Source organism: Drosophila arizonae, chromosome 3 (assembly GCF_054131065.1).
Source record: "Drosophila arizonae isolate 15081-1271.41 chromosome 3, UAZ_ARI_1.0, whole genome shotgun sequence".
Taxonomy (NCBI): Eukaryota; Metazoa; Arthropoda; class Insecta; order Diptera; family Drosophilidae; genus Drosophila; species Drosophila arizonae.
In genome coordinates, this window is record NC_142923.1 from 21,895,090 (window position 1) to 21,908,102 (window position 13,013).

Genomic DNA, 13,013 nt, shown 5'->3' on the forward strand with positions numbered 1-13,013 from the left:
AGTAGAAATGCATGTAAATAATTCTATACTCCCTCGTTCGCTATCTCTTTCACATATATGTATGTAAATATTTTTTTTTATTAAATTTTTTTTATTGATACAATTTGAAAAGTTTAATCTAAAGTTATGTAGACTCGACTTTTATCTATAGATATAACTCTAAATATAACAATTACTGTTAACAGTTCAATAACGAAAATATCAGATTTAAGACCATTAATTCCCAGCTACAACAAAATGTTGCACACATCTAATGAGCTCTGAAGCTTTAAGTCCAATTCGACTAATTAAGAGATTCATGTCTAGCAAGAGGAGGACGAGAAGGAGGTGGAGGCGATGAATGCGAAAGAGAGACATGAATATGGAAATAGAAAAAAAAAAAAAAAGACCAGCTCCATGGCACATTAAGAAAGTGCCGCATTGGCCTTAACACGAATTGACAAATTTCCAGCTATTTAGCCATCGAGGCGAAAGCCAGAACAAAAAGGAAATCTCAACCGCAATAGCCCAAAAACGAAGCGACTTAATTGCCTGGCCAGGAAACGTGAACTTTTCAGCGTGGCAAGATGCAGAGGGCGAAGCGTGCGATCTGAAGTAAAAGACGAATGCTTAACACCTTACAATGCCCTGGTCGATGCTTGGCCAAAAACTAAAGGCTGCAGGGCTGAGCCATAATCAAGCCACTGGAAATCAAGTCACGTGCTCTGTGCCTGAGGTATGGAATCGTTGGGGCAGACCGGTTGGTTATCCTCGCACACAAGCCTTGGGTCGGTGGGCAGGAGCATGGCAGCCGAGTCAGTTTTTGACTCCACATGTGCTGCGCTGCCTGCCTCGAGGAAAACTTTAATTTTATTTCAACTACCAAGGTTGAATTTATTTTCTGTTGCAGCTGAAACGCTTCAATTTCTGCAGCTCAAGTTGTGAGTTAATATCACGTTTTAAGTTTAATTACGTGATGGATTTGCTGAGGGCAGCTTTAAGTTGCCAAAGACTGTGCGCGATAGAAATCGCATTTCCTAGCGCTACAATTAACTAAATTATATGTTCGATTCCAGTTAAAAATAAATTATGGGACAGCTAATTTCAGCTTGAGGTGAATTCCTAAAGCCAATGAAATATTTAAGCTCGAATTATGTTTACAAGAATAATAATTATATTAATAATGAGTGTTATTAGTCATCATTGAATTATAATGAATATGGTAATGATGACAGGATTTTAACAGTAAAATTAATATTAATAATACTAGATACTATGCTAACGAAATAATGATAGATAGATAAATGTTAAAGATTTTTATAGCTCACTATATAAACTGCGCCGATTTTCCACACCCACATTTTTATATTTATATATATTTTGGTTATCTTCACAAGGTCGGGCCTTCTAAATAGGGCACTAAATCTGTAAAAGATCCAGTTCTATCCGAATTGCCACACTCTTAGCGAGCGGATCAGGATAGCTTTAATGGGCTTCTCGGTCGTAGAATGAATATGTAGTTTTGTTAATCATTATACATTATACTTTAATAATGAATTTGATTTTATAAATTACTCTATTTCATAGAGATTTTGCTGAATATATGTATATATTGATCTATATTATACGTATTTAATATTCACTATTTTCTTTCAATTCAGTTTCCAATGTATTACAGAAGTTTCACATTTTTTTTTTTACTATTTACTCACATGGAAACGCATTTTACTAATAATAATAATAAAGTATTTTTCCCCAAAATAAATAACTGAAATTACTTCGCGAAACTAGCACAAGCTGCTGACTTTGCATTCGCAGCATAAATTTGTGCAACGCTGCGTATGCGCAACATATTTGCAGCTGCTTCTGAAGAGGCTTGTGCTTTTCAGCTCAGCTCAGTTTTTCGCAACTTTTGTTTGGCAAACAATTAAAAATGCATTTGACGGCAACTTTTGCTGAACAAGCTGCGAAATTGCAGTGAGCGAGTGCCGAGCTCTGAGTGCCGCCTGCCAATTGCTGAGTGCTTAAATATGTCGTAAAGTTTTTTTTTATATTTTTCTTTTTTTTTGGGCAGCTCTGAGCTATTTACTCACCATATAATCGTATAATGCCATCCGTCTCGCCTCTGGGATTCTTGGCCACGCACTTGTAGATGCCATCGTCCCCGCTGCCCACATTGATAATTGTCAGCTTCATGTGGGTCTTGTACGCGGGCACGCCGACGCTCGATTCGACTCTAGGCAATGCAGAAAGAAGACGTTGTTAGACTAGCTAAGGAGTGAAGAGAATGAAGTGAGAAATGAGCGGAGCACTACTTACTTGTACTTAAACGAGTCGTGTATGATTGGTCCCTCGCCGCGTGTCCAGTAATTCAGGGATGTGGGATGCGCCTCCGTAAAACATTCGATGGTCACATTGAAACCTTCGGGTGCGCCAACCAATTGATGTGGTATTAGCAGCATGGGCGGAACTGTATAAGATTTGTATAATGAACTAGCATTAACATTTACACAATTTATAAATATATATAAGATATTATAAATATGTTACGAAACGGAAAAAACGTTGAAACCGGCTTCAAAATTGTAATTAGATAAGTTTTTCAAGTAATAAATATGTATTTTAAAGGGATACAGATTTGTAAGGAATAAGTATTTTTCAGTTTGTTTCATTATTGTTATTCTGAATTCTATGAAAAACATTCTATGACTATATAAGAATCCTGCTATATCTTTTACTATCCAGTATAATCTGTTATAGCAATATATTATAGCATATTCATATATCCCATTCTGTTAGCTAATTATCATAAATATTTGCAGCACTCCAAAAATTATCCAATTAGTGAAATGTCCACAACCATTGCCAATTTTTTCGTGTTAATCCTGACAGCTTTGAGTATTCACGATGCTTTTGTTTACGGCGTTGACCAACACTGTAAACTACTTAGTGTCCAGTCAGGTCGTTTAACCCCTTGACAAGTTAATTAAGCTGCGCATTTTGTCACACTTAAGCTGCGTGACACTTAATATCCTTTTGATTAAGGACATTACAGAAAGAGATGAAAAAAGTGAATGCAAGAAATAATGAAAGGGGAGCCAAAGGGCAGAGAACCGTAAGGTGTTCGGCAAACTGCGCCAAAAGGCTTACGGCCACAATTCATAAACATAAAAACGGCGCTAATTTGTGTTCAAGCTGATTAAAATTTCAATTGCTCCTGCAGCGGCATTAGCCGAAGGGCGACAAAGGGGGACAGAGAGAGGGAGAGAGAGAGAGGCTTGGAGAACCCTTCAGGTTTGAGCCGCAGCTTAATTGCCAGCTCGTGGCTCGCATAAATCAACAAAAGGTAAAAGAGCCAGCGAAATGACAAGGCAAACTCGATGAATGAATAGAAGAGCAGAAGCAGGAGCAGGAGCAGGAGCAGGAGCAGGAGGAGCACAAGCAGCAGCCGCAGCATCCATTGTGTATAGAGCCAGCACTTTTTCTGCGCTCAGCCTAATGATGATGACAGGCTCACAGACTACTGACAATAACTATAGCAGATGCAAAAACCAAAAAAACATAAAACAAACGAAAGACAGAAAAAAGAACACGGGGTAGAAGAAGAAGGTTCATTAGTGCGCACAGTGGGAAAAAAGCAGCAACTGCTTCCACTCGCATTTAATATCTTAATTAAAATTGCGCGCCGTAGTGCATTCGAAGTGTGGCAAAAAGTTCGCTCAGTGATTCGCCTATATGACTTTCCCTCTCAAGTATTTCGGTTGACGAATTTTTCTATAGGTGTCCTTCTGCTATATACTACGGCAAACTACTCCACAGATGCACAAACACATAACAAATAGACTCGAAAGATGTTCAAGCAGAGATGCAAGATGCAGCGGAAGAGAAAGAGGAGGCGCAGGCGGAAGAGGCTGAGGCGGAGGCAGAGGCGGAGGCGGAAGAGAAACACAAGAGCCAGCAAAATACGGAATAATGCTATTCATAAGATTTTTCATGAGCTGCGACCGCTGAAAGAAAAAATAGTTGTTTTTTTTTTCTGCTTGGTACCCTCTTTGCGTGTGACTTGTGTGTGCATGTGCGGCTGTGTGTGTGTGCGAACTATGGCGAACTTTTTCTCCTGGGCAAAGAAAAGGCGCAGCCTCGTGACTTGTCTTGGCTCTCAATTTAAATGAAAATCAGTTGCATAAAAAATTATACTTAAGATCTGGCTCGACTTGCCATTTGCATAAACCAAAGACAAAAATAAATTCTATATATATATATATTTATATAAATAGGTATATATATATATGCAACTTGAATGCATGCATAAATTGGACTTGAAACTTTGTTTGTCAATATGCAGCTGGAAGAAACTTAAAAGTTAACCGAAATGAATTGAAGCGATTCTATGGTCCAGTAAGAGATAGAGATATATAGAGAGAGAGGGAGAAGAAATGAAAGACATACAGAACAGATAGAGGGAGCGAGAGGGGGTGATGGAGAGTTCGCTAGGTTATGACAAACAAAATTATTCAAATTGCCAACAGAAATTGTCCAAAGTTAAAAAAATTCTGGATTCAAATTTGGCAAAAACAACTTACAACTACGCAAGGGAATGGGATTCTGAATTGTCTATATAATTAAAGTTTTTGCATGTTTTCCTTTTATGAACATCAGTCAGAGAGAGATATATATATATATATATATATATATATATATATATATATATATATATATATATATATATATATATATATATATGATAAAAGTATATCTTTTTATTGAATTTGCCGTAAAAAAAATAATTTATGTGTAACTTCCTCTCTCTTCTTGGGGCTTCTTTTGAGCCCAATTTTTTTAAATTTATAACTCTTATTTGCGGCTTCTGAGAAAATCTGATAAGCCAAAACCCAAATTGAGTAAAAAACAGAACAACTTTGGCTATAGAAAATTAATATTTGTGTGAATGCTAAATAAATAAAATTAAAGAGAAATGTGATCAATTATTAAATGCAAACAGCAGAAAAAGGTAATGCGAATAATCTGAACAATTGGAGCTGAATTACCAAGCGCAAAAAATATATCTACTTTAGTTGTGGTAAATAATATTTATGCAAAAATTAAATAGACCACAAATAATTGTATTCTACAAAAAAAGGAATTAACTCAAAGCAATCATGAAAATCAAAGAGATAAAGAAGAAATGAAAAATAAAAGTCAACAGTTTAGCTAAATTTAAAGTCAAATGACAGTTCAGTTCTATACAATGACCACACTCAAATTTAAGCAACATTGAGAATCGTATAGAAAGGCTTTTCATACGGCAACACTCAACAGCAGTTTGAACGTTAAATGCCAGCAATATGCCATTACGAGACCCATTATCAGATAACATTTTCTTTGTTTCAATCACATTGTCTGCAGCAATTTCTGAGAGTTCTTCGGGCTTCGTTCAGCAGCACGTGCCGTGGCCAATCCTTTTGTCCTTATCTTGGCACAGACCATTCACCTGTCCCGTTTTTGGGCAATCGCAATGCAATCAGCTCATTGCCATCATCTTGTCCATTTGCCATTACACTAATTCCGCACAAATATTGCGCCAACATCCTTCAGCGCAATCAACGTCCAAACAATGCCAAGGCAAGCCAAGCCACTTGAGCGGTAATCCTTGACTGGGCGACTACCCGATCCGACTGCGACCGTAACGAGGCTTCATTAACTGCTAATTTTCAAGTTGTTTACACTCAGCCAGTGGCACCTTGCAATTTTCTATAGACAGCCAGACACAACTGTCACTCAATGTCCGCTGACTACTGAGGCGCAAACAGCAAGCCCCCACTCAGCCACACCCACTCAGCCAGTGCGCCTCTTACTCCCAGTCGGACTAAATTATTGTTGACTCAAGTCCTTCTCCTCTCGTTTTTCTTTTCTCTTCGTTTTTGTTGCCAGCTACCCGACTCGGTTGCTGTCCACTTAGCAGCTTCGCTCGCTCGGCGCCTTCGCAGAATATTGTCGCCACTCAATTGTAATTTAAATCAGCGCTAAGAACTCCAACCGGACAGGAACTGCTGCAAATGCTTGGCTTGTCACCGCCATGTCGAGAGTGCCTAAAGTCAAGTGCTTTAGTGTTTTCATTTATACGCCCAGACACTGGGCATTATCGTACTGCCAGCCACTTAGCTTGGCCGACTGGGCTTAAAGGCGACATCGACTTATTTATGGAACGTAAGCCTATTCTATAGATCTCCACATATACATTATAGATTGTAAATATTTTATTTAGTATTTAGTAAAGTTAAATATATACGTATAAAACAAAAATATTTTTTTAAATAATACTTTTCATATTTATCCTAAATATGAAATTACTAAATCCCAGTGAAAAGCTTTGAAAATCTCAAGCAATGAAAATATATAGTATATTATTATATGGCTTCCAAATATTTTACAGGAGAATCGAAAACTTTTTACTAATTTATACATAAACCTCAAATAATAAAGAAAACATTTCTGGCAAGCAAAATAAAATTATATATAAATCTTAAATACTTTGTAGAAAAATTTAACACTCTTTAACAATTCACACATTTGTCTGAAAAAAGCAAATTCCTCTATAAATAAAATGTGGAATTCTTTAGCATTGAAAATAATATAATAAAAAATTGTTTTTCAGGAAAATTAAAAACTTTTAGAATTCACATATTTAATGCTTTGACAAAAAATATATTACATATAACTTTTTGCAGGTAACTTAAAAATTGTTTGATATGTTATACTTTTGTCTCAATTATTACAGAAAATTCCGGTAAAATCTTTTGCAAGGAAAATAATAGAAAATAGAGAACATTTTTAAACGGGTTTGTCTCGATTATTAAAGAAAATTCCAGTGAAAGTCTTTAACAAAAAAAAATAATATCCTATATAACTTTTAAATATTTGACTTGGAAATTGAATAAAAATTTGTAAATTCCACATTTATCAGAGAATAAAAACAATTCCTGTGAGAACCATTTGAAATCGTTGACAATGAAAATGTAATCCTTTCCAATACTTCTTTGATTCCCTGATTAAAGCCACTCGAAATCTAGTCATTGGGGATTTCGTTTTAAAGCTCTGTTAAGTACCGACAAATTGTATAAAAAGCCAAAAGAAATAATATGAATGCCAAATATCTGGATTGCATACCAAATTAGCTGCTTAAGTTGGCCCCAAAGAAATTTTACTTCTTTTTTCTATTGCTTCGTTCTATTTCTTTTTTTGCTGAAGTGGGGCAGGTTAAGGGTCGTTCGCAGCATATGTTGTCCTTATGTCCTGCTGTTGCTGCTGCTGCAAGCAAATCAGTATGCAGTCACAAATGTTAGAAACAAACTGGTTTACACACACACACACACACACACACACACACAAACACACTCGCACAGACGAACACTAAGCGGAAACAGTAGCTGAATTTGTTGCTTCCTGTTTGTTAAGCAACGCACGCCACAATAAACGTACAAACATGGAGCAAGATATAGTAAAAACAGAAATAAACAAGGAAGGAGAAAGGGAGACAGAGAGAAAGAGAAAATGAGAGAGAGAGAGTAGAGCAGAGAGTTAGTCTCCATGTGTGTCCTGGCTAAAGGACATATGCAAGCTGTCACAGTTGTTTTAACAAATTGTTTGGGTTGCTGTTGCAGACGAAATTTCTTTCTTTTTTTTTTTTTTGCTCTCCTTTAGTGCGTTTGAAAATTCGTTTTTGACATTTTTTAAAAATCAGCGTACGATTTTATATTTATGATCGAGCACACGAAAAATCGTTTGGTACCAAAAAGTGCCAAAGAACACAAGGAATATTTATCGACCTGCTTTTATGGGAAATTGAAGACGAAGTCTAGAAATTGGTTTTCGTGACAGAAAATTGTTGGCTAACAAAGCTGGCCAGGAATTAGTTTTGTGGGTAAGGCATAGCTGAGTTGTTAATTTAAAGTATTTATTCAGTAAAAAAAAAAGGTATTAATTGGGCATATATTGTCACAGTGTAAAAACAATAAAAAAAATATATAACAAAAAAGTAAATAAAAAATAATAGTAAATATAAATATGGACGAAAATCTTAGATAGCATTAAATTTTTTGCCATATTAAATAATTTAAATATAATATAAAAATTGATTTAAATTAAAATTAATTTAAAATTTTAAAATATTAGTTTAATTTATTTATTTATATTGTATTGAATATTTAAATTGCATTGTGTTGAATTATATTTCCTTATATATTTTTATATATTTATTTTTAAAATTTTTTAATTCTATTGTTTGTGTGTGTGTTTTTATGTACATATTTATATTTTTATTGTATTTTCTTATTTTTATTTTCCTTTTTTTTTTTGTATTTTGTATTTTTTAAATTTATTTTTTATTTATTTATTTTTATTTATTTATTTATTTATTTATTTTTTTTTTTTTTGAGCATTTTCTCTCATTATAAAAATGCTTTTAAAATTTGAAATTTTTTGGGCCATTGAACTACACTACACATATAACCTTATCAAACGAGCCAAAATTGATATTAGACATTGACATATAGACACACATATAGGTGAACAATAAAAATCGCATCAACTCCACAAAAAAATAAAATAAATAATGAAAAAAATTGTAAACTATAAATCCTGCAGCCTGCTCTGGTAAGCTGAAACGTCTGAAACAAGCTATATACCCTTTTGTCGACAGTCTCCTTTCTTTTTGTTTAATTATTTACACCTTATCGAGCACAGATATAATAATTAAATTAATTCGAAATTGTTGCTAAATTTCGATTACTGAAATTGAAACTGAAATTTGTAAGAGATATAATTATTTTGTAGATATCAAACAGCTCTTGCTTCTAGCTTCCATTACTGTTCATTTATCGTCGTATCTCACAAATCAATTAACGATTTAATAACTGCTTCTACACACTTCTCTATGTCAGTCACAAGTTTGTTTAACCTGCCCAAACAATCCATTGTGCGGCAAATCTGTTTAGTTTTTCTACACTTTTTTTTGCTTCCCAAGCACTTTGAAGTAGTCTTTTCATATTTTCTATACCCACACACACACACCCACATACACACACATTCTTTGTGCACTCTTTTTTCCGGTGTATGTCTACAGCAATCAGGCATTTCGACTTACTTTTTTATGGCTCTCGCTTCGCACACGTGTAATTTGTATTGCACTTTTTTTCGTGTGTGTGTGTGTGTGTCTGTGTGAGTTCAGCTCTCGAGGGAGTGGGCAGGTTTATATGGGTGTAGTGTTGGCCGTTGTGCGGCCTGGGGGCGTCTCTGAGTTAGGATTCGGATTCGGTTCTGTTTTGTTTGGCTAGCAAGCAAGGGAATGAATGTCGTGCACAAAACCAAAATAGATTTATGCTTGCGGCATTTTTAAGTGACAGCAAACGAGCAAATTTTCTGTGACGTTGCCACTGCACCGCCCACAACGCTTGTTGCCACGCCCCACACTCCATCTCCTCTTGCCCCCTGCTGCTACGGGCATGACAGCGCACGGACAGCATGTGATGTGACTGACTGTCGCTTGTAATAAATCTTAAAAAGAACTGCACACTGATTTGAACTTTGTTTCGTTTTGAATTTTCATTCCTTTTCTTTTTTTTTTTTTTTTTTGTGATTCGTTTTGTTTTTACGTGAGATTTTGCGGAAAAAGTGCAGCAACAGCTACAAGTGGGGCCTCGAAATGCAATCAGTCAGAGACAGTGGGCCCAGCATGGGGCTAAATGTTATGCTGATAAGATTGGACTATTAGCAGATAAAGTGCGATGGAGGAGGCAAATGTATAAGGAATCTTATATGCGTTTAAATGGGCTGCAGGTTTACATTAAGCAAAAGTTGTTAGGATATTACAAATTTAATGAATTAATGTGAATAAGAATAGATTTTAAAAAGTATAATATTATATGAGAGAACATGGAATATTGCTATTTACTTTTGCTGATATTGTGAACAAAGTTGCATTTCATACGTAATATGAATATTTATCATTTCATATTTATTTAAAATTGGCTATAAAGTATTAAATTTAAGAAAAAAATATATGTATATTCATAAATAATTATTAGTATTAAATCTTTTAAGACATCTTTAAAAACTCCAAAAGTTAAGGAAGACAAGTTTTTTTTTTTTAACTGAGCAATATATAACTGTTGAACAAACCAAATCAATTAAATTAGAGATAAATTAAAAATTAAAAAATTAATAAATAAGGAAATAATGAAAATGTGTTGTAAAAAATACATAAAAAGATTGAAATTAATGAACTTTTTTTTTTTGGAAATTTTACAGGCAATAAAAAAACAATAATTGATGTTTCAGTTCATTTTATTTATTTATTTCATTTTATTTTATTTCTTTTATTTTTATTAAAATTATAATTGTATCATTATTATTGTTATATTATGATTTTTTTTATTAATTATTTATTAATTTTTTATATTTTAGAAATTGTATACGAAATTTGTTTACACAATCTTTGCGTGCTTAACTACTAACTACTGTCGAAATATCAAAAAATGTATTTTTATACGCAGATCTCTCACCACAGTGCCTGCCATGTGACCGACTATCAGATCAAGTTTAATCCGCAGCCGCGAAATGGAAATATGAGTTGCTAGGGACAACAGTGCAAATAATACACAACACTCGAACACACATACTCACACTCATACATACTCGCATACGCACCCAGACACAAAGCGTGAGGGGCAGATATACAAATTTATAAAGGTAGTTTTTAGCCATCAAACGCTGTTGGTCAACACGTAACGAAAAACAATTTGAAAGCGGTAGCTAACCCAAATCCAAAAGCTATAAAAACTGTATTTAGTTTTTCCACAATTTTTCCACAATTTTTGCACAATTTTTATTTGAAATTTTTCGCAGTTTTCACAATTTTTATATAGAATTTGTGTTAACGCTGCAAGTGCTTGGTAAATAGTTGTGAAAAAATCTGTTCAGCACCAGAAAAGAATCACTTTATCATTTTCGCTTCGACAAACAGTCAAAGAGCAAAAGCGAAAAGCTGATATACCCCGCCGTGCCCCTGCGCCCCCCTTAACATACAGTCCCTGCCCCATCTCTTTAGTTATTATACTCACAGTCGACGCTGACTTTGATGCGCTTGGAAACCGTCGGGGGCACCCCATTGGATGCGATGCAGAGATAGGCGCCCATGTCCAGACGAGAGATGCGGGTTATCTCCAGCGTATCGCCCTCCCACTCATTCACTGCAACAGAAGAGAAAGAGACAGAGAGAGTGAGATAGAGAGAGAGAGAGAGAGGGCGAGGTAGAGGTAGAGGAAGTTAGGTGAATCTCTTAAATGATTGATGCAGCTGCTCTGATATGCGCTAGCCAGCTGTCCGTTACCTTTGCACTTACCTATGTGATTCTTATTGATGGCTATGCGCGAGTTATCATCACGCTTCCATTTGATAATGGGTCTGGGACTGCCGCTGGCCCGACAACGCAGCGATATATTAGCGCCCTCGCGCACGATGACATCGCTCGAGCTCAGCGAATCGTCAATATTTGGCGGCACTGCAAAGAGTTGCAAAATCAATGGAAAATTGTTTTAAAGTAACTTCAGTAAACCAAATAAATAACTGTTAACAGCTCTAGGATAAAACCGCTTACGGCGCAAACAATGCGCCGGATACATTTAAGATTAAAGCGCCTACATAATATATGTATGTGTACATGTATATGCATGTGTATATGTAGAGAGAGCAGCCAATTCATAACATGCACAAACTCATCTACATATATCGCTGGCCACCAAAAATAGGCAGCAAAAACTAAAATAGGTGATAAATTGCATTGTTTGCGAATAAATGTGCGCCAATATATGTGTGTGTGGGTGTCTGCACGTGTGTGTGTGTGGGTTTGTGCAACAGGATATTGCAGCTGGAATATTTTCAATTTCAATTCCATCAGCTTTCAATATGCATTCCATAATTATTTCGCTTATATTTTTCAAATTGAAATGGATCTAAATGCACAAAATTTAATTGAATATATGTATGTATATGCATATTTATGTGAGTATATCTATATATATATAATTGATATACATTTATATAACAATTTTGAGTACATTTGCTTAAGTTACCAATTCAATCCTTAACAACTATTGTTAAAGGCTTTATTTTAAATTAATTTACATCCAATATTATTATAAATTCATTTATATATTTTTAAAATATTTTCAAATGCTAACTTATGGTTAATTACGTACATAAAAATAATAATACACAATTATTAACACAAATTAATATTGCAAAACATATTTTTGATTTATAATTGTCCCTATAGCATTCAAAATTTGTATAAACTTTAAAAGGTATTATAACCATAATCAATTAAAAAAAAAAATTAATTACTGAAAATATTGAACAAAAAATTTCTTAAGTTATTATTGTTTTATATCTTTTAGAATACTAATTTATTATATTTATCAATATTATTTATTTTAATATAATTTCAATAAATTAAGAAATTATATTTTAAACTTAATATTTGAAAAAAATATTTATTTAATATTTATTTACTTCGTAAGTTTTTTATACATATTTATTATTATTATCATTATTAATTTTGTTTTAAATTTTCCTGTTACGAAATCTATATACTAATTTTTTAATTTTGTAATACTGAATGAAATTTCATCTCCCATTTTCAAACTTTTAATATTGGTAATAATAATAATAATAATAAAAAAAAAACAAATATTTCCGCAGTTACATTAATTGTTTATACAGCATAATCGAGTCTTTGATTAGAGATTAGAATATCTCTTTTATGACTGAGTTTGCACATTGCTTTTATTTGAATTCGTATTTGTTTGTAAGCCGTTTTTAACAGTTGAATTTTTTGTTGTTGGATTCGTGCACATAATTTTTTAATTAAAAAATTGTGCTCCCTTGTCGGCGAGTTTCGAATGCATTTTTAATAATTTGTTTTGTTTGCCAGGCGGGAAAATAATTTCGCTTGGCCAAAAGATTCACTGAACTGTACA

The 13,013-nt window shown here is 34.0% G+C and overlaps 1 protein-coding gene across 3 annotated transcripts in view; it reads right to left on the reverse strand.

Annotated features, from left to right (window-relative positions):
* The window catches only part of DIP-zeta (Dpr-interacting protein zeta), a 32,476-nt gene that overhangs the window by 9,574 nt on the left and 9,889 nt on the right, over positions 1–13,013 (reverse strand). For all 3 annotated transcript variants that reach the window (XM_089463340.1, XM_089463339.1, XM_089463338.1), the window contains exons 4-7: positions 11,378–11,536; positions 11,097–11,225; positions 2,299–2,449; positions 2,073–2,215 (exon numbers count right to left, since the gene is read on the reverse strand). In XM_089463340.1, the coding sequence (XP_089319466.1) occupies positions 2,073–2,215; positions 2,299–2,449; positions 11,097–11,225; positions 11,378–11,536 (582 nt within the window). The remainder of the gene's footprint in view (positions 1–2,072; positions 2,216–2,298; positions 2,450–11,096; positions 11,226–11,377; positions 11,537–13,013) is intronic.